Below are 21,428 nucleotides of genomic sequence, written 5' to 3'. Positions count from 1 at the left end.
GCAGCTCGGTGTTCCGGTCTTATGTAGTTAAGGCACATCTTTGTCTGCTAATGGAGGATAAGTTGCTGAGAACCAGATGAGCTGTGCGCGTCACTTCGAGGGACATGCTCAATTTCACAAGAGAAAACCACTAAAAGCATCTCTGCAATCACATTTTCTTTCTGTTTTGTCTCTCAGTTTGTTCCCCCCAAGCCTCAGCCATTAATTTCTAAACTGTTTACCTTTCCTGCTCTCACACTCTGTTGCTATCATTATGCTAACACCATGCTGGTGTCTTTTTCTCCCTTTTCCTTTCACTTTTTCAGATGGGATTGAGGATCCTCACCTGCCTTTCTTTAAGCCGCCACTTATGAGCGATTGGTTTTTAGAAATGTCATCAATCAACGGAGGACTGGACAGCGTGCCAACGTTGAAGAAAACCACAGAGATAGTCAATATCATCTGGGGAGAGCAAAAAAGCCCTGCTTTCTTCTGCCTCATGCACTAAATCCAATGACTAAACTGAGGAATGCGATGATATGTGGTTAAAGAAACACAGCTTTCAGTGCTTGTTATGGTTTGTGGATCTTCATGTCCAAGCAAACTACTTTGCCCAACTCTTCTTTGCAGTATTTTTGTTATAATATTTTTTTAATTCAGCCACATTGGAGGTTTTTTGACCATCAGTCCATTTAAGGTCATGCCACAGCACCTTAATTGGATTCAAGTCCAGACTTTGAGTAGGCCACCACTTTTCCATGTTGGTCTTTTTGTGGATACTCGTTCTCACTGTGGTTTTCTGGAGTGACTTCGCTTCTCATCTTTTCTCGAGTTTATTTCTTCACGTTGGTATGCTGGTTCTTTTTCAGCAGTTTCTTGATTCCATAGGTCTGTCAATCAGGGCTAGGTGTTGCTAGATAAACTGAACTTAACTTAAAAATAAAACATATAATAAAAATATGGTTAATTGTAGTTTAGAAACAGCATTTTGTATTTACTCTGGGTATCTTTACCTAAACAGAAGATATCAGCAAGTGAGACAATATTTTTTTCACTACATTTATCAAGATGTATTTTTCAGATTTGGCAGATTGCTTTAGGTTCAAATAAACAGGATCAGCCTGTTGTAAACCGCTGTGGTGCAGCACAGTGAGCTGATAGAATCATAGCATCAGCTTCTTATATTCTAAATAATGAAAATGAGATAATAGATGATCGATGTGCAAACACATTATAGTGATGGACGTTACCTTCAACTTTCACAGTTCATCAGAAAGGACTGTGAAATGTTGTCATCCTGTTGGAAGACCTTTATACAAAGTGTAAATATTCACCAACTAAAAAAGGAACATAACAGTTAATAATTACAGTTAGCAATGCTAACGGAGCTAATTGCTAATGAAAGTTGTTTAAAACAGATTACAAATGTAGCCATCATAGGTTCTTGGTTTTGTTTGACCAAAACAGAAAACTGCTATTTTATTGAGCTGTTTGGAGCAACTTCTCTCAATCTCTCAACACACAGATGGTTATGGTGTCGCTCATGAATTACTAATCACCTTTCAGAGATGTAAAGCTTGTTACCGACAGATTTTGTTTCAGTGCAGCGACTTTTTATACCATTTTACCAACATTTACACCACAATACACACTAAAGAGTTCACAGCTAAAGCTTTTTTTAAACCAGTTATATTCTGAAGACCCTTATGGGGCGTCAGGTTAGCATCAGCGGAATGTATACAGATTCAAAGGCCCAGCAGCATAGTGGTATGTAGGCTTGAAAGAATAATTCTGAGGCTTATTATTGTAAATATTAATACAACTGGAGATATTTTTTGTTGTATTCTTAGCATTCTGATTTGGAAAATATTGCTTATGGAAAATATTAAATTCCGTTATCGGAATCAGATCTGAAGAAGAAAGAATCAGTATCTCTATTCAAATTTTCCCAGGCCTCCGTTAGAGTGACAATTAGAAGTTCATTAGTATGCAAAATGATTGCAAAATGAAACTATTTCGCACACTCTGAAGTCTGGTTTGAGGCCCTCCTGAATACAAATATCTGTTGCCGTCTGACAAGGTCATTTTATTCTCCAATGGTAGAAACCGTCCATCAAAGGTTTATCTTATGTTTTTAAAGCCAACAATCCATTTTCTGTGTTCTGTGTGTCTTTGAGCATGATTCAGAAGTTGGAGGTGGTGGCGTTTTCTCCCTGCACTGCATTATGGGGTTTGCTTCTTTAAGCCTATAATCACTCATCGAACTAATTCTGTACGTGAGAAATTGGATTAAATCTAATAAGATTCCCAGCCAGAAATTCATGCTGAGCAGTTTATTAGTGCTGAGAGAGTCTGATTAGTGAAAGAAAAAATGTGAATTTTATGTGCTCCACTAAATCAACAGAGAAGTAAAGGGAAAAAACAGTTTTCATAGCATTACATTAGAACAGGTAATAGATGCTCATACTAGGATAGTATGGAATTCATACAGTAAGACAACCTTAAGTTCAGTTCGCTTGAAAATGAAAACAGAAGGGTATAACAAAATTACTTAAATAAAAAAAGTTTATGTTACTCTTGTTGCTGCACACTGCTGATTAGCTAGCTGAAAAAGGCTAACAGATTTTTTTCAATATTTCCAAAAATAAAGCATGTATAACATGCTGTTTTAAAACTGTTGTAGACAAGCCAAGTGAGCCATGTCTGTAAAACATCTGAATGCACACTGACCCCCTGAGCAGATAGCCCAACTAATTAACCAGCTAATATTAGCAGTGTTGTCTTATATAATAGTCTGTACAACAGGCGTTTCAAATTACTACTAAATTTGACAGGTGTTTATTTATTATTTTACGCTTAAGTCTTACATTTAAAGTAACAATTGTGAGATGTGATAAAAAAAAATACTAGATTAACAACAAAAACATAATATTTTAGCAGCTATGGGAATAATCATGCTTTTCCATTTCAAAGTTATTATTTGTCTTTTTACTTATAATTTAGATTTGTTTTAGATTTTTACTCGAGGTTATTATGACTTTTAGAAAACTATTTATTCCTAATTGTAGTTCTAATTAAGATGTTTACAGATACTATAAATCATTTTACTTACTATTCGTGTTATCATTATTCACATTTATTGTATAAATTGAAGATTTTTTGCATCATTGTTTTGAATTAAATGGAGTTCATCCCTCTGGAAAGAGCTCCTTTACTTTCCACACCATGACTATAAAATATTTTCAAATTGTGTAAGCCGAAGAATTGTGTAGTAGCCTGCTTTTAGCCAGCTCACTGGCAGTGCACAGAAACCAGGGAGCGAGGGAAGTCGCAATGTAACTCTCTGCTGCAGACAGCAAGAGAAACCTCTGGTCCCTTTGGCAGTTTTATTTGCATTTCATCAAAAGGACTTTAAACCATCAGAAAGGAATGATGAAAAATTATGAGCAGAATTTGAGGTCATGGGGTTGAAGGTTGTACCAAAATCTGCAATTTGCTCATGTAAAATAAAATACTGTCTAACATTTTATGGTTTTAAATTTTTACTACACGAACACAGAATAATTGGATAGCCAGAAATAGGTACAAAGCATTATGCTTGGAGAATCAAACAGAAACCATCAAGACCACAACTAGGAGAAGTTCAAATTAAAAGTCACAAAGCAGCAAGCCCACAGACGGAGCGCGAGGAAATAAGCTCTTCCACTCTCTCTAACCCACAACACTGCTCCACTTTGTTTGCTTGATTAACAAGGGAGATCAATAAGCACCGGCCCTTTACGGGACTGCATGTAACATTGCAACCCTACCTTTGTGCCCTTCCAATCCCAGAGCTAATTATGTGATATGATCAATACATGTCTGTAATGGGATATTGGTGCTTCTGGTGGCAGTTCAGCGGCAAAAGCCTCAAAAAAAAAGTCTAGGACTACAGCCACTAATAAACACAGCTATTCTTAGGAGGCACCAGGCAATGACAAGCATGTTATCTACTTCCTTTTGGAGAAGAGATAGAAAAAATATGAAACTATTTATATTTCCCTCTGTTTGTGAGTATGTAAGACGGGGGGTTGTGATTTGGATGCTGTTCCTCTCCCCCAGCCCAGATTGTTATCTGCTCTCGGTCAGCAGGAAACAGCCACAAGCAGTCTGCCACAACAACACCACAAACTAGAGTAGCAAGTCACCGTATCACTGGGTAAGTGTTGTTCATGACAGCAGTCAATAAAGGCAGAAAAGCAGCCAAGGCCAGGCAGAAATGGACTGCTGTAAAACACAACCTACTTCAAACCGTTTTGATTTCCTATGACTGAGAAGAACTGCAAGAGGAGGATTCAGCCATCTGTCTCTCGCTCTGACAGGGGAAGCACTGTGGCCTCTTCTCTCCCATTTTCTCAGCGGAGTGATGGTGCCCAGCGATGCATGGCAGGCACCGGAAACATTCAGGCCCATTCTGCTGCATGCCCATACTAATCAACCCCCTCAGAAATCACCATGCAGATGGGGCCACTTTAGAAATCAGACAGTGTCCATAAGGTTCAGTGATCCTCAAAGCTGGCTGCATGTCGCCTCAGAGGGTCGGTTTCCCCTCCAACTGTCATGTCCCCCCCCAGGGTTAGTAAGGTAAGATAGTTTGCATCTGCATACCTTAATATATTTTATTTTGATTTAATGTGCTAAACCAACATGAAGTATTGATGAATTGAGAAGATAATAAATGATACATGGGTACCAAAATGTTTCTCAAAAGAATAAAGTCGGAAAAGTATGGCATGTGTATTTATTCACTCCCTTTACTCTGATACCCCTAAATAAAATGTTGTGCCAAACCACCTAGATTCAGAAGTCATCTATTCAGTAAACAGTGTGTAATTAAGTCTCTATATGAGTACGGCTGTTGTTTAAAGGTCTCAGAGATTTGATAGAGAACATCAGTGAACAGAGAGCATCATGACGACCAGGGATCATAAAATACAGGTCAGGGACGGTGGACAAATTCCACATTCTGGCCTTCATGTGACAAAAAGAAATTATATAATATATTCTATATTGCCAAAATACATTTTATTCACTTGAGGTTTTAATTAATTTGGTTGCATAGTATTTCAGAAATTAGATTTTAAAAAATGTACTATCACTCATCTCTTTAATCAGGTTTTAACACTATTAATGGGTTTTTTTTTATAACTAAAATGTAATTTCATGTTTTATCTTTATTTGTCTTTTGGTTAAAATTATTTTGTTATTAATAATTAAAGCAATGTGATTTAGTTAATTAAGCATTTTTGGTTTGTGAATTGTTTGATTGCATGTTGTAAATTCTGTAAAAGGGCTTCATGTTACATTTGACTGCATGGAAACTGTTCTGTAAAGTCTGATTGACTGATCGCTTGATTGAATGCTTGTGCTGTGGGAAGATGAAACCAAAATAAACATTTTAGCCTGCGCGCAGAATTCTTTGCAGCACAAAATTAACAGCATGTGTCGTCCTGAACAACCTCTTCCCACCATGTAGCACAGAGGTGGCAGCATCATGCAATGGGTACTGCTTTGAACGTTTTTCATAAGATGGATGGAGGATAACTCCTGAAGAAAACGTCTTAAAGAATGTGAAAGACTGACGCTGAAGTTCATCCAACAAGACAACAACCCAAAAAGTGGCCTACTAGTAGCAGTACTAAAATAAATGCTAACAGTTATTTGAAAGTAAATACAAGGAAATGATGACATAGATGATGGTGACCTAGAACAAATAAGCCGTAACAGCCACAACCCAAACATTAAACCCAACTTTAACATGTTCCATTTCAAAGTAGAACAATCAGATGGATTTGCCAATCCCGGCTAGTTGCTAGGAGCAATAATGGCGAATAACAATGCATGTCTCTGCATTGTGTATGTATAAATGTTACATATTCACTAAAGGAGGTTATACAGTGTGAGTAAGATCTGATGAGAAACAAACCATTAGAAGTGCAGATATAATGTTTTTACTGCAGCAAGCTATAGGTTTTCCACACAAGGCAGCCATATTGGCTTTTGAAGTGATGGTTGGTAAGAAATCTTTGACTTTCCTACTTGGAATTCCATTTTCAGATTGACTGTACACGCATGGTTAAACAACAACTTTAAACAAATCATCTTTTGCCAATGGAAAAGAACGTGCCTTTTCATCCACCAAGTCCTGTTAAAAATGTCCATTAAGATGGTGGTACTTGGGAAAGCTCTACTTGGTATAAAAAGTTTTAAAACCACTGGTTTAGATGAGAGCATAATTATGTGTTAGAATGGTCCAGTCAAAGCCTAGAGATAAACCCAACAAAGAATTTGTAGCAAGACTTGAAAATTGACGTTCGCAGATTCTCTCCTAATCTGGCTGTGCTTTGAACTATTAGTTTAGTTGATGTGCAAGAGACGACAGAGACAAAAGCCCTTTAATGGCAGTGACACAAAGGGGGCCTGAAAGCCTGGTATTCTAATAACGGCTCTATTCCCTTTTCCTCACAATTATAAGATACATTGTGTTGGTCTGTTTCATATAACCAATAAAAGACACTGAAGTTTGAGGTTGGAATATGGCAAAAAGTGAAAAAGGTTCCTGGGCATGAATACTATGATCTACTATCCATAAGCACATAATTGTGAGGTCATCCTTTTAGCTGGCATAGAAATTGTAACCTTGCTGTTTGCTTGTTTAGCTTTAATCTTCCCCAACATGACATCATTGAAATTATCCCTCTCAATCAAAGGATTAGACCAACTTGGAGTTCCCCACATAAACAAATAAGCACTCAAGTCTCAGACAAAAAGCAATCCCTAAGGAATGCAAAAAGAAGATAGATGGGCATTAATGTACCAAAAGCTTTAGGTGGAGCAGAGCTTTTAAAGACAACTGATAAAAAAATTATGTGGTTTTGGTTTTTCACAACAGACTGGCTGACTCATGCACCATCTGTCCTGTATGCAGGGGAGAAAAGCAGTGGATCACATTTTTACAATGTGCATCATGATGCAGTAAACTTTCAGTGTTGCAGAAATCAAATGAGTTACGGCAGAGTCAAAGAGAAGGAAGAAATCGCTAGGTTTAAAAAATCAAGGTACAAAACACATGTACACTCCAACTGTATAAATCTTACACACTGTAAGCCCAGATTTTGATTTAATTCAAAGAATGAGTTCATTTTACTTTAATGTGTCTAATTTACTGGCATTACTTGTTAATTCTTAGTAACCAGAATTTTTTCATGTCCCTTTTATTGTAATTTTATTTTTAAGTCCAATCAACTGTTTACTCAGAGTTTATATTACTTAAACGTGTCATTTCTTTACATTAATTGTGATTTCTGAGTAAACTGTACTTTTTAATGGCCTACCTTATTGTAATCATATGTTTGAGCTCAAACAACTCAATATCATCAAGTTTTACCTGTTAGCAACGCCGTCGACAGACACGCTCTCCGTTGTTCTCCGTCAAATTATGGAACAACTCCAATTTTCTGTTCTGGCCAGGTCAATAAATGTACCTCTCGCGCATGCTTTCTTCGGGGTCCAAGGAACTTGGAGCGGACATATGTTGCATTTGAATAACAGTAATGTAGTTAATTAATATAACTTTTACCGTAATGCTAATGTTTCAGATATGTTTTGTACAGCATGATGTACCCCCCCCCCCCCCAAACATACATGCCTTGTAAAAGCATGCATGGTTATGGAACTTATGCACAATTGAGCACATTACAATCATACTTTAATGATTAATGTATTTTATTGGTGTTTTGTGTAAAAGAGCAACACAAAGTCGGGCTGAGCTGTGAAGTGAAATGAAAAGGATGCATGGTTTTAAATGTTTTGTTTTTACAGATAAAACTGTGGCTTTATGTGTAAAAGTGTGGAAGTGTGGTATGTATATGCATTCAGCCTCTCAGAGTCAATACTTTTTAGAAGCACTGTTTGCAGCTGCAAGATCTTTGGAGTATATCTCCACCAGCTTTGCATCTCTAGAGACTGAAGGTTTTGCCCATTCTTTGTTGCAAAGTCACTCAAGCCCAGTCAGATTTGGTGAGACCCACTGTAAGGATGCATTTTTATGTCTCCCCACAGATTCTCAATTGGATTTAGGCCTGGATTTGACTGGGTCATTTTAATGAATTAATATGTTTTTAACTAAACCATTCTCTGTAGCTCTAGTATGCTTACAGCTTTTGTGCTGGAAGGTAAAAGTCCACCTCAGTCTCAAGCTTTCTTTAAGTTTTCATCCACCTTTCCATCAGCTCTGACCCGTTTCCCTAAACCTGCTAAAGAAAAGCATCCCCACTGCATAATGCTGCCACCACCATGTTTCATGGTTGGGATGGCCGGTTTAAGGTGGTTTATAGTGTTGGTTTCTGTTAGACATAGCATTTTGCATTTTTGCATATTTCAACTGTGGTCTAAACTGAATAGAGTACCTTCTTCCACATTTGCTATGCCCCCTACATGGCTTGTGGCAAACTTTAAATAGGAAATGTTTTCAGCAGTGGCATTTTTTTCTCCACTTTTCCATTAAAGCCCAGATTGGTGGCATGCATAACTGAAGCTGAATACAAATGCAAACTACATTTCTCTAATTTATCTGTAAAAAACTTAATCTAAATTAAAAATTAAAACACTCATGACTGGCTTAGTCTATCACATAAACTAGCAGGAAGTTTGAGGTTGACAAACTTAAAGCTTAAAGTGTATGGATATCTTTGCAAGGCACTGTATTAGACCTAATTTGTATTTTCATTTATAAGTAGTCAACACCAAATGTTCAGGGGTTAACCAGTGAACTATTGACATACGCAGATTGGTCAGGTTTGCAGTCCTCTACAAAGGCAGCATATTAATGATAACATGGACCTGATGTAACCGTTCTCCCAGCTTCCCTCCAACAGCAGTGATTTCATTTTCTGGTATGTTAGTTATCATCTGGATTAAATTGAGTTTCATAGTTAAAATGTAGTCTAATATTGGCAGCTGATGGAATATGGGGATTTCAGGTCATCTAAAATTAGAATATTCAGCTTCTGTTTTTGCCTTTCCACCAGAGGTTCATGAACTGAAAAATAAAAGATGTCACAGTTTATAGATGCAGGCCGCTTAAAACGTTCCAGTTTGCACAGCTTTAACAGAGGAAAACTCCCAAATTATCTTATATCAAGTATACTGTATTACACAGTACTTCCTCAATATTTTATATTAAAACTTATTAGTGAGTACTTCATACTTAAACCTAAAATCAAACATTAAAACAAGTGAATACATTCTCCTCCGCTTTAGAATATTTGCATTGTTCCAAAAAAAACGTTGCATAACTTGGTGGTGACCCACAGTAGTAGCAGATGTGTAATTCAGTTTCTGCTCAGAAAACTGAAAAAAAAAAAAAAAAAGGCTTGTTTGAATTCCAAATGTACTTCCTGTTTCATCTTCCAACTGCACAGGCTGTTGCCTCACAGAGCTGCAGCGCTGTAGGTGTGAGCCTGCATTTGCACCTCATGAATATTGAACTACTTCACTGTTCTCCCATTTGAGTCTAAACCAATGCCGCTCTGCATTCTTTCTGTTGAACAACGCTGCAGAATGGGAACATTTACAGCCTCATATTGATTTATTTTCATCAGAGCCTATAGTATACTGCGAGATGTTATCCCAATAATGAATGTGATAAAGAGGCCTAACGCTCCCTACTCCACAAACATCTTAATCGAAAAACAAATATTTTGTACAGCTCAGAGATAACAATGCATGCATCACATGGCACATAAAAAAACAATAACGGAAAGATAATAAGAATGAAGGGATCATTTCAGCCAACCTTGTTTGTACTTCAAAAAAAGTATAAAAATATGGTTGACGAGTTGAGCATTTCCTTTTAGATTAATCTTTTATTGCAGTAGCAAGATCTCACACTAGACAACTTTAGGGGAATCCAACCTTTAACTTGTGTAAATATTTCACTGGGAAAAAAAAACATTCTAAAAAATAACAACATCAATAGTGACCTCATTAGTGGCACCCTTCACAATTCCAATAAAACAAATGCAAAAGAAACATTTTTAAGCCTATTCTTTACCTTTTAAAATACACAAATGCCATTTTATTCTTAACCACTCTTCAAAATGAGAAAGATGACATTCATGTAAGGCAAGTAAGTGCAGATCTTCATGCCTTAAAATAGCTGGAACTGTGACAAAACAAGGGTGAACAAGGACCCAGTCTTTATCTTCCCATCACACTCACTAAGGGGGATAGTAAGCGAGGTAAAACAAAACTCTCCAAAACCAACTTTTAGAGAGATGCAGCAAACAAAAGCATCTTGGGAGGAGCCAGGTCTCCATAACAACACTTGCACACCATCTACTTGCCAACCATTTGTTTGGGAGACCTGCCTTGAAATAAAAGGTCTTAATGTCTTTCCACCACAGCTGTAAACATGTGATGTTTGCTGAAACTGCACTAAGACTTTAACTGGAGCTGTGTGCCTAGTCAGATGAGAGTAAAATGGAGTTTTTAAACAACAAAGGAGGATGCATGATGCATCGGCCCAGTTTCTCTTCAAATGCCCTGAGAACCTTGATGGACTGCATGACATCATCAACACCAGGACTATTTAAATAAAATCTGTTAACCTTCTTCCACGGCTATGTCAATATCCAGTTTAACAAACAGGAGGCTTGTAGATAATATTAGCAGCAGTTTACAGTTCACGCATTAATCGCAGCTTAGTATCTCCACATCCAGCACACACACTGTTCAGGACATCTTCTCCAGGCATTCCATTTGATACATTAACGTTATTCAAATGTCTGATTTGTACGGCTGACACATGGATTAACTTTAAGAGAATAAGTCTCATCTGGCTTAAATAAAATTGCTTAAAAAGAAGCAGCTGGATGTGGGCATGTAAAGCTACCACTGTTCAGTATTTTGTTCTTTCTACATTAACGTCATGTGAACAGAGAGGTGAAGCAGCTCAATGAAATCAAAGCTACAGCCTGATGATAGGAGTTTGCACTAAAAAAAAGAGTGAACTTGAACAGGACACTTGACTTTAAGTCAAGATTTCTATATTTCTATCCCTTCTGCTAAATACTTGATGGTTGTAGAAACCAGTGTCCTATTTTTATGCATCTAGTATTTAAAGCGATTCTTACACTGGTTTATGCTCCTGGCATTACATCGCATTATCCCATAAAGTCAATTTTGCGACTTGCAGCAGAGCAATAAAAAAGACATTATAAAATATAAGTCTAGCTTTCTGACTATTTTAAAAGGAGTGCCTCAGAGCTTACATTTGGCCCTGTTTTATTTCTCATTTTTAAAAATAACATTAGGAACTACAGCTAAAGTGCACCTTTATGCAAATGACATCATGCTTTACTCAGTTGGCTCTCCTAAGACAGGTTGTTGACAAGATTCAAACTGTCTTTCAGGCATCACTGTATGGCTTGTTCTCCAAAAACCATTAACATCTCCCAGAAAACATCACTCTGTAGTCTCTTTGTTTCCTCATGTATATGGATGTTATTGTTAAATTTTAAGCTTATATATGTCATTTGTAACCCCTTGGTCTTCATTGGCCAGATCACACCTTGAAAAAGACATGTTAACTCAATTGAATTCCTGGTTAAATAAAGAAGAAATTAAGAAATAAAATTCATTTATTTCCATTAAGCAATTAAGCATAGCAAATACGTGGTCACAGGTATGAATAAATGTTGCAATAGGACTTAATGGATTAATTCAAAATACTGTAAATTAAATGTTTTTTGGTAATGTTATGATTTCATCATCCACTGAAAGTGGAAAAAAGAAAGCAGGGGGTTAATAGTAGTTGTGGAGCAGTGCTCAAACGTGGTAAAAGCCCTAAAGCCATCTATGTCTATGATTTACTGCTGAATAATAAATTATTTTAGCTTCTGTTGGTTTCAAACTCATGCTTGTCTTGCAGTTGTTCTGAAAATCTAAGTTTAAATCACAAACTTTGATATTAAGCAATTAAAACCTGTGCTGCCAGGTTTTTTTTTTTTCACGATAAACATATGTTGCTGTGCCAGCTAAAAAACAGAAAGCTTAGCTTTAATAAATAGATTTAGGAGCGTAGCATCCTGCAGTAAAACGCTACCGAAAGAAATTTAAATTAGTCAGAGATTCTATGCTAACACCATCTGTGTTGATCAGTACTGTAGCCATCCAGCTGACCATGATATGCTCAAGAGGCACCGTTGCAACCCTGTTGAGGCAAAGGCTAACTTAGTCTCCTGAAGAAGTATCAAACCGTTTATGAGTGAAGGCTAGAAAGTGTCAACATTGAAGTCGCAAAAGACAGCAACAATTCACTTTAAAAGATTCCTATGACCTTAGGAGCAAGATCACTTCATAAAAAGGTTAGACAGCCCATTGCTGAGACTCTGTCCCTTATTGTCAATCCCATTAGCTTTCAGCTGCACTATCCCAGCTGTTCAAACCAGTACATATCTCTAATGAGCTCCATTAACAGTATTACCTACTTCCGGTGAGCAGTGGGGTCACAGGTCAACTGTAGACCTAACACTGAGATTAAATTACCCCTAAGGGACCCGAGAAAGGGGAGGGGGGGGGGGAGCGGAGCAGCAATTTAGTCACTACCCTCCTCCTTCTTGCTCCAGTCGGAAACTGAAATTTGAGAAAGTGGGTTTATTCAGTTCCTACATTTCTTTCTGATCTCCCGCTGGGATCAAATGTGGTTTCTCAGGGTTATAAATTCGACCTGCAGAGAATATTCAGAGTACACTGTGATCAAAGGACTGATTAAGCATGGATGAAATGGATTTAGTGGGAGGTTACAGTTCATCTCACTGAATGCTCAGTTAGACTGGATGGGCATAGGCTGTAGACATCTATTCTCAGGTCTTGCCACAGATGCTTAATTTGATTTAGGTCTGAGCTTTGATTGGGCCATTCTAACATGTGACTGTGCTATGATCTATACCATGCCTCTTTATCTCTGGCTGTATGTTATGTGTCCTTTTCTGTTGAGAGGCTTACTTCCTAACCAGTCTTGCAGTCTCTAACAAGCTAACAAGCTGGTATTAGCTAGGTAATTAGTTGGGCTATCTGCTTCGGTAGCCAGACTGCAGTTACCTGCTTAACAGTTACCTGAGCTTCCCGGTTTTAGTTTTAAAAAAGCATTACCTTGATGGTTGTTGTACCTTTTCACATTTCACATCTCGACTGTGCTTTGCAACTGGAAATAAATGCACAGCTGAACGTGTCTTTCTTTTGAGTGAGGAAAAAAGTGTAGGTTTAAACAGGAGTGTACTGTAATTAGCTCCATCCATCTTCCCATCACATCTGATCAGTTTCCCTCTGCCTGCTGAAGAAAAGCATCTTCACAGCAAGATGCAGCCATCACCATATGTAACGGTTTGGACAGTCTGCAGTCCAAAAGTAAAGGAAAGTCAAAGATAATTAGCAATATATTTATTTTCTGCCATTCTGCTTTTTGTAACAAAACATTTTAAGCCAACAAGCTGAAGCTAACTGGTTACTAAACCCAGAAATCTGCCTCGGTAGCAAGCCTGCAGGAGGTAGTTTATTTACAGACACGCAATGCATTTATTATATCCTGGTGTTAACTTTTGTTTCAGAGCTGAATGAAAAGTTATAGATTTAACCAAAAGAACTGAATCCTGTTTGACCCAATGATAGTATTTGTTAAGGAAATCCTAGTATGCTAGGAAAGTGTGTAATGGTCGATTTCAAATCAGTTTTTGCCACTAGCTGTCATAAACTAATCTATCTGATGGGAGCTGGACAAAAAAAGAAAGAACCTCAATTACAGTGATTGGAAGCAGCAGGCGCTGTGTGGGATCTGGAACCCTGCAGAGAACTGGGAAGCTTCAGAGGAGCTCTATAGGTTCTGCATACAGCGACAACACAGGTACTGTAACATTTGTCACTCATGTGTGCTCAAGCAAAATTCCAAACATAAAGCACACAGAAACAAAAGCATGGTAGTGCATGCATTTCTGCTTAAGTCATCCCAAAGGCATTCACGGTATCTTCACTGACAGGGTTGGAAAAGACACACAGAAAAAAAAAAGAAAAAGAATGAGAGGTGAAAAAAATACAGCAAAACACAAAAAAGCTAAAGAGTGCACCGCTCAGTCTTGTCTCCCAGACACAGCCTGAGGCATTGCATTCAGTTCAAACAATATGAGCTGCTGAGAATCTGCAAACACCAGTGCTCATTAGGTTTCTGTTTACAACCTTGAGGTGAAGATGAATAAACGATGAGAACACAATGAAGGATTTATTGGACTATATAAATGAGGGTCAGCTGAACTCTTGTCTACACAGATAAAAACATATCAATATCTAAATCTCCTCCTACTCCATCCACCCATTTGGTAAATAATGCTACAGCCCTTCAGAACACAGATTCTCATAGAATTAATGAGATTACTGGTAAAGCTTGTTCTTGTGCTTCTATCCACTATGCACATTTTGCAGTGGGCACCATGTACTTGATGTATACCAGCTATCCATTGTTTTTGTATTTTACCAACAAAAGAGAACAAACTACAAGGAGAAACAGGGATTTTACAAACGCATTCTAATATTTATGACATCATTAAGGGTGCAGTTCCAGCCAACTGCAGGCACCTTCAGCATTACAAAAGTAGAAGTTAATAGCAGTTTCTTAATCAAGGGGTGTGCTTTTATTGGTACCAAACGTACTTAAATGGTGGCTACCATTAAGGAACAAGAAACATTAAGGAAATTGCTTCAGTTTGGTTCTGATGCTTAAATGGGGTACTCACTGTTCATCCTATATGTCCCAAAGAGATGGCGTCTGCTAGCAGATTTATACCAGGGTGTACAAATTATTGGCCACTCTTCCTAACCCTTAATGTTTCATTTACCATTAGAGCAACTGATTTCCATTGATTCGATCAATGATATATACTATTAATTTAAAGTGCAAATGTGCTTGGTCAACCACTCAAATGTGGTTTGACAAAAAAAAAGCTTTCTTAGCCAGGAAGTGAGTACCATATATGGATGATGACAGGGACATCCCGTTTGCAGGGTATAGGTAGTATTGTTGTGCACTGGACATGTATAGTTTTAACTGGAATATGCTAAACGGATGTGTGGTGGTTTATCAGATAAGAAAATTATTTTTACAGCCGTTTTTACTTTTTATGTCCTATGTTAGTAGAAAACATCAGCTGAAGTCAGCAGATAATGTTAAATCAATAAGCTGTCTCTCAAAATGAAGTCCTTCATGTTTAAACTTAACGTTATCATCTCTGAGACAGTTTTTTTTTTTTTTCCTCAGTGCCTGAGCTAAATGAAGGAGACTGTGTAACTGTAGCTGCTGTCTGGTTATTTACCTTTGTTATAATTTCCCTTCCACCCTCCACAGGTTTAGCATTGGCTTGAAGTGTCGTTTGTTTTAGGGCCAAACGTTGACTGTTAACAGACTTAAAGACTATGAGTGGTTTCACAAAAGGTGTCCTTGGAATAATGTTTGGATAACTGTTACTGAAGTGTTATCAAGACCCCCACATGTAAAAAGTGAGACTAAGACAAACAGTGCATGGCCTGCTGATATAAAGCAGGCTCTTTTTGTAACACAGTCGTTGGAAGGAATGTGCACAGCAGGTTAACCATGTTGGGCAGAAAGACCGTTTGTGAAAGAGTTTCTATCACAAGCAGTCATTCGCCACTATGATGATAGGTAGCCCGTACTTTTAAATTCTTCCACAGGGGGCCGGTTTGTTAAATCTCATGGCAAGGCAATGACAATCCCAATATAATTGTTGACTTTATGAACTGACATTTCAGCTGTGTGCCAGCTGCTTTGTACTCGCTTTTCCCTTAAACACTTCTTTGCATGGTTCTCAATTTTAGTCACAGAGATGAGCATAATTACAGAAAGCTACAACTCTGAACTTGAAAAGAAAAAGTTTTAAAAATGATATATGCCCCTTAAGAACTTGATTGCTCTGCTTCACGTCCTTCTCATTTGGCTAAGCCACTCAGGTTGTGTGTTTCTAAGTATCAGAACAAACACACTCTGACCTTTTCCTTATCATAAATCACAAACTACCGTTCTCCTGCCAGAGTTTTGTTTAACCCAATTTGTCACTAAGGACATCTCTTCCACCCTCGCTGCAGATTTTCTCAGAAGGACCGGGAGGGAAATTAGTGGGTGGATCAAGGGATGCCATCCAGACCTCTCCTTCGCCTTGTAATCATGGAAGTCTATAGCTTCTGGAGTTGATAGGTGAGGGCTACTGTTGGTCACAGAGCACAGGGAGGGAAGGATTGTGGACTAATGCAACCTATAGCCCTTGATTTGTGTAGATCTGTTAGGGTGTATTCTCATTTAAAGTCGCATAGGATACCAGACAAAGTTCAAGATGCTATGAAAGCTAAATTTAAGCTAAATTTAACCTGTGACCGGCTAGTTGGAAACTCCAGAAATTAAATCTTTTAACTATCAATGAACAAACAAAATTTAAGTGGTAGCATTGACAACAATAGTCTTCGATGTGGATAATCTCATTGGGTCTCAAACTCAAGCTAACTATTTTCAGTATTACTAGAGGTGTTTAAAAATTAAGTCAGAGAAAGTAAAGAGATATAAAAAGCTATTAAAAGGTAACTAGATCAAATAGATTAGATCTAAGGACCACCTTAGCTGGCATCTTTTGATATAGAGCAGCAGTGACTCAGATGATGGAGCTCCTAAAGTTATCCCTAATCCAAACTAGACTACACTCTGGAGAAAGTTCATTTCAGCTGTTTTAATCCAGAATGTTGTTAGAATATGTGTTCCGATGAGGCTTGTTTGTGTTAAAAATAGCAACCTTTAAGCAGGTATCAAACATACTTTCCATTAAGCCCACATCTCTGTATTAAAATGTTTTTTTATTGGTCTGATGTAATATTCTAATCCCAGATACTGAGGAAACTCCTCATAATTACCAGAAATAAAGGCTTGTGTGCAATTATTCTATATAATGTGTTTCACTCAGTGATGTATTGAAATAAATTAACCTTTTATTAATAATCTAATTTATTTAATATGACTTTAGATGGACCAATAAAGCAATAGCTGAACCAAAGAAAGAACCCAACATGTGTGTCTATCACCTGCTCCATCCTGTTATCACTCACAAACGAGACGCCGTACCTGAACTCTTTTCCTTAAGGAAGACACTCACCCCCGACCCTGGGGGAGCATTCCACATTTTTTCGGATGACTAACCTACTTGCCGCGCTCATTTTGACTTACAATTAGTCCTCTGAACACTAGATGTTTCAATCAAATAAATTAAATTAAAGAACCAAACTATCAAATCAAAGTCCTTGAATGTAAATTCTACTAAATAGAATGACCAGAATGACAGTTTTATTTTATTTTTACTTAGCAAAGGAAAGAGAGGAGATCCCTGGTGCAAAGCAGACAGACAGATGTGACACATATTCACACGTTATGGTGACAGAAACAGGTCACTGAAGGTGTACCGAGAATATTTGACAAACCAAGCTGGCAATTTTTATTCAGCTTTCCTGCCGGCTCCCACCAAAATGACTCAACATTCAACAATGTAGACCTGCTGGTATTTCACATCAAATTTAGGAGTGAATGAACACAGAATGCAACACTTTCCACAGTGCACTTTTACTCCACTGCTGCAGTTGTGTTAACATCCTGAGGAACCAAATGCTTCCTGATATTGATGCTGGAAGTATGAACAAGCTGAAGTGAATGGGAAGTTCTACAGAAACAGAGGCACATTGATACAATCATAAAACCTCATAGACTAATGTGGAATCTTAGTCTAGATATGTCAGGATGGTCTAAGATTCTCCTTTTCAGGGACCTGTTTGCCTAAGGTCCCTCTTAGGGTATATAATCCTACATGATGAGTTGTGTATATATGATGAAACTTTGCATTTTACAGCTTTAGATCTTCATAGCCACATGTTTAGCGTGTGGCATGTCTGTGGTGTAAAAATATGTAAGTTAGCAGAATTTTTTTAAGTTAGAACTGGACAACTGGGCTCGATTAAAAAGCAAATAGTGGAGCATTTAAGGAATAACGTTTCTCAACTGGAAAGACTTCGAAGACCTTCTAATTAAAAGTTTAATACTTCCCTAAAAGATTTTCATAATCCAGATTTAACCCTAAGGACAAATAGAGGTCAGGAGCATACTATTAAAACTTGAAACGTTGTATAATGCTAAATTATGGAAGTTATCAAGTAACATTTTGACATCTTGTGCAGTGGAAGCTGCTCTTATTTCAGGAAGACTACAATTCCTCAGCTTTAATGTTTGTTTCCTTTTTACATTTTATCTAAAAAAAAGGAAGTAAAGCGAAAAAAGAAACACTTCTGCACTGGTATACTGATATACATAACAGCTTTTATATTTATTTTCTTTAAAATTTTCTTCATTCTAACTCCCCTTAAAGCAAAACAATTTAGCCGGGTTTTATTTATGTTCTTTACAATTCCCAAATTTTGTTTTTCAAGCAAATTGGGAGGTAAAGCTGCAACAACTTCCACATCTCAGTCAACTAATAAAAACTGTAACTTCCGATTTTTAGGCATCATATTTTTCCTCACATCCACAACTGCCTTGACAAAGTTCAGTTAACATCCTTTAAAGCAGATATGAAGATGCTGAAGCTGCAGTGAAACTGCATGATCATTTTGCTGACAAGGCTACATTTCTGCCATATGGGTGAATGGCAATGAAACATTCAGACCTAGGCAGGAGGTTTGCATGTACATGATTGCTTCTGTGCTAAAACTGCTGCTGCAAACACAAAGCACAGCCAACACCTATAGAGGTGATCAATTGTTTCTTTCATCCAGAACAAAGCTGTACTAATCTTGGAAAATACACATATTATTGCATGCACATTGCATTATCACAGAGCGCAGGTCTGCAACAACAAAGATGTGGGCTTGCTCTGACAGGAAGCTCCAAAAGAGCCACGATCAGATGGGAATACAGGCAAGGCTCAAAATGATCCAAATTAGAATATCAGCCAAACGTTTATTTCAAGCTTGTATTGCTGTTTATTTTGATAACTACTGCTTAAAGCTAATGAAAACTCAAAATGCAGTTTCTGAGAAAATGTCAATATTTCACATGAACAATTTAATAAAATCCAGAATATAGAAATGTTATGTTATGGATATGTCATGCCCTTAAGTCACAACAGATCACTGCTTAAGAAGCTAGCTGTTAGCACAGTGCAATGTCCAAAACAGTTTAGTGGAAGGAAAAAGTTTGGTTAGAAAATGGGGAACAGGCATCATGAGGATTCCGGACACAGCCCATGCTTTGTGAATCTCCCCAAAACTCTTGAATGGGATTTGCTTAATTTTCCTTATAAAGCTCAAATTATCCTTGTTGCTCATGCACCTTTTCATACCACCCTTTATCCTTCCACTAAACTTTTCAACATTATGCTTGAAACTGCACTCTGAACACCCAGCTTCTTTATTAACTTAAAACTGTGCACATATATTTATATTATATTGTAGAAATGTTTATACTGTTTAATTTGTATTGTATTGCACCGACTATGCCAAAACAAATTCCTGGTATGTCCAAAAAGGTACTTGGCAATAAAGCTTTTCTGATTCTGATTCTAATGGCCTTTCATGGATGGTGTTACTCACTGACTACACAACTATTCCAATGATTGTGAAGTCATGGCCATGAACTAAGATTTTTGTAAAGGTTGATGCTTGATTACCTGTAATTCATAATTATAATTAACAGAACTAAAGGCTTGAATTATGTCACTCTGTGTGTAATAAATATAATTTTCACTTTTTGAATTGAATTGGTGAACTAAATTCACTTTAAGCCAGATGCACCTGCATGTACAGCATTTCAATATGAGTGTGTGCACAATCACAAGGCAAGAGCCTGGGGCGTAAACCAAAACCCCATCATCTTTTTGGTTTTGAAGTTTGTTTTGCACAGACTTACCTGTGACATCTGGGGTCTGAAATTGATCTCCTTCAGATCCACGGATCCGGGGGAGAGGTTGTGCAACATCTGGCACAGAAGCACCCCGTCCCGCAGCGCCTGTGCCAAGTCGAACACGACCGCTGAGGGCCACACGACCCGGTGGTTCGGGGGCAGGACCTTGCAGTCTATCAACCACCGCCCGCATTGTCTCCACTCCTCCATCTCTGCTCCGGAGACTCCCCTGGCAAACTGACCGAGTACTGGAACTGCTTTACAGCCGGCGGAGAGCTGCGTTTCTCGGCGCAAGAGCAGGCACTGTGGTCGGTTTCCTTTGGGCTCTGGGTGTCTTGATCATTCACTGTTACTTCTGTAATGATGTGATGTCACAACTTTAGGTTAAACAGCAGTTAAGACACTGGGCTGTATCACTGCATGTCAGCTCTCCCGTGTTTCCAACATGAAGGCTAAAGAGACAAAATTCAGGAGAATTTTCTTCTCTTCATTCTCAAAACAAACAACCAAAAAAAAAAAAAAAAAAAAAAAAGTTTCTTTGAGCAAATCCAGTTCCCAAAACAAAAAGCTGGATGCAGCGGTTTGATAATCCAGCGAAGCAAACAGCAGAGAATCTGTGCAGTGTGGAGAAGTCGCGTTTAATGCTGAAGAAAGCCCGGAGTCACTTACCGCATTTGCATCTTACGTTTCGTCACAACTGAACGGCAGAAAAAACGGGAACTTTCAGTATTTCTCAGCATGAAAATAAAAATATAGAAAGAAGTGACGATACGGAGAGCAGGCTGAGAACAACAGCGCAGACTACAGCCTAGACGTCGCTCTCCAGCAGCGGAAACAAAAAACAGAAGGGCTTGTGTTTACATTTAGCTCCGGTAAACGTCACGTCTCTGTTACTATGAATCGAATCGAAGGTCACTCGCTAAAGTGGTTCCCTTTGGCATGGAGATGTTTCTGTGGTCCCAACCTCAACGCACTGCTCACATTTGACCCGTTGCCCCTCCGCTCCCCCCCTCACCGTTTCAGGTTCGTTCCAGACCCGGGAGATAAAATGACCTCACAGTTTCCCGGTGGTATCTCCTGCAAACTTATAACTCGGACAGCTTGTCCCGACGTTCCCAAAGTGATTCCATGCTCCATACAAAAAAAAAAAAGACATGGGAGTTTTACAATGTTTTAGAACTGGCAAATTGAGTTGTTTATCGCCCCCTGTAGGTTAAACGTGCGCACTGCAGGTTTTTTGTTGCTTTCTGACGCCACATTTGACTGGTAGTATACAGGTCCTTCTCAAAATATTAGCATATTGTGATAAAGTTCATTATTTTCCATAATGTCATGATAAAAATTTAACATTCATATATTTTAGATTCATTGCACACTAACTGAAATATTTCAGGTCTTTTATTGTCTTAATACAGATGAT

At 38.0% G+C, this 21,428-nt stretch overlaps 1 protein-coding gene across 12 annotated transcripts in view; it reads right to left on the bottom strand.

The window, feature by feature from the left end:
• Positions 1–21,428, bottom strand: part of vav2 (vav 2 guanine nucleotide exchange factor) — a 288,765-nt gene that overhangs the window by 260,436 nt on the left and 6,901 nt on the right. For 4 of the 12 annotated variants that reach the window (XM_047372605.1, XM_047372614.1, XM_047372610.1 and 1 more), the window contains exon 1: positions 20,015–21,222. The exons of 1 other annotated variant lie outside the window; for it this stretch is intronic. In XM_047372605.1, the coding sequence (XP_047228561.1) occupies positions 20,015–20,218 (204 nt within the window). In that variant the 5' untranslated portion in view covers positions 20,219–21,222. Of the gene's footprint in view, positions 1–20,014; positions 21,224–21,428 lie in introns of those variants that run through there. 7 more of the 12 variants (XM_047372606.1, XM_047372608.1, XM_047372611.1 and 4 more) reach the window with 5 other exon arrangements.

Source organism: Girardinichthys multiradiatus, chromosome 8 (genome assembly GCF_021462225.1).
Source record: "Girardinichthys multiradiatus isolate DD_20200921_A chromosome 8, DD_fGirMul_XY1, whole genome shotgun sequence".
Taxonomy (NCBI): Eukaryota; Metazoa; Chordata; class Actinopteri; order Cyprinodontiformes; family Goodeidae; genus Girardinichthys; species Girardinichthys multiradiatus.
The sequence above is the reverse complement of the archived record's forward strand: the minus strand, read 5'-3'. Positions and strand labels throughout refer to the sequence as shown.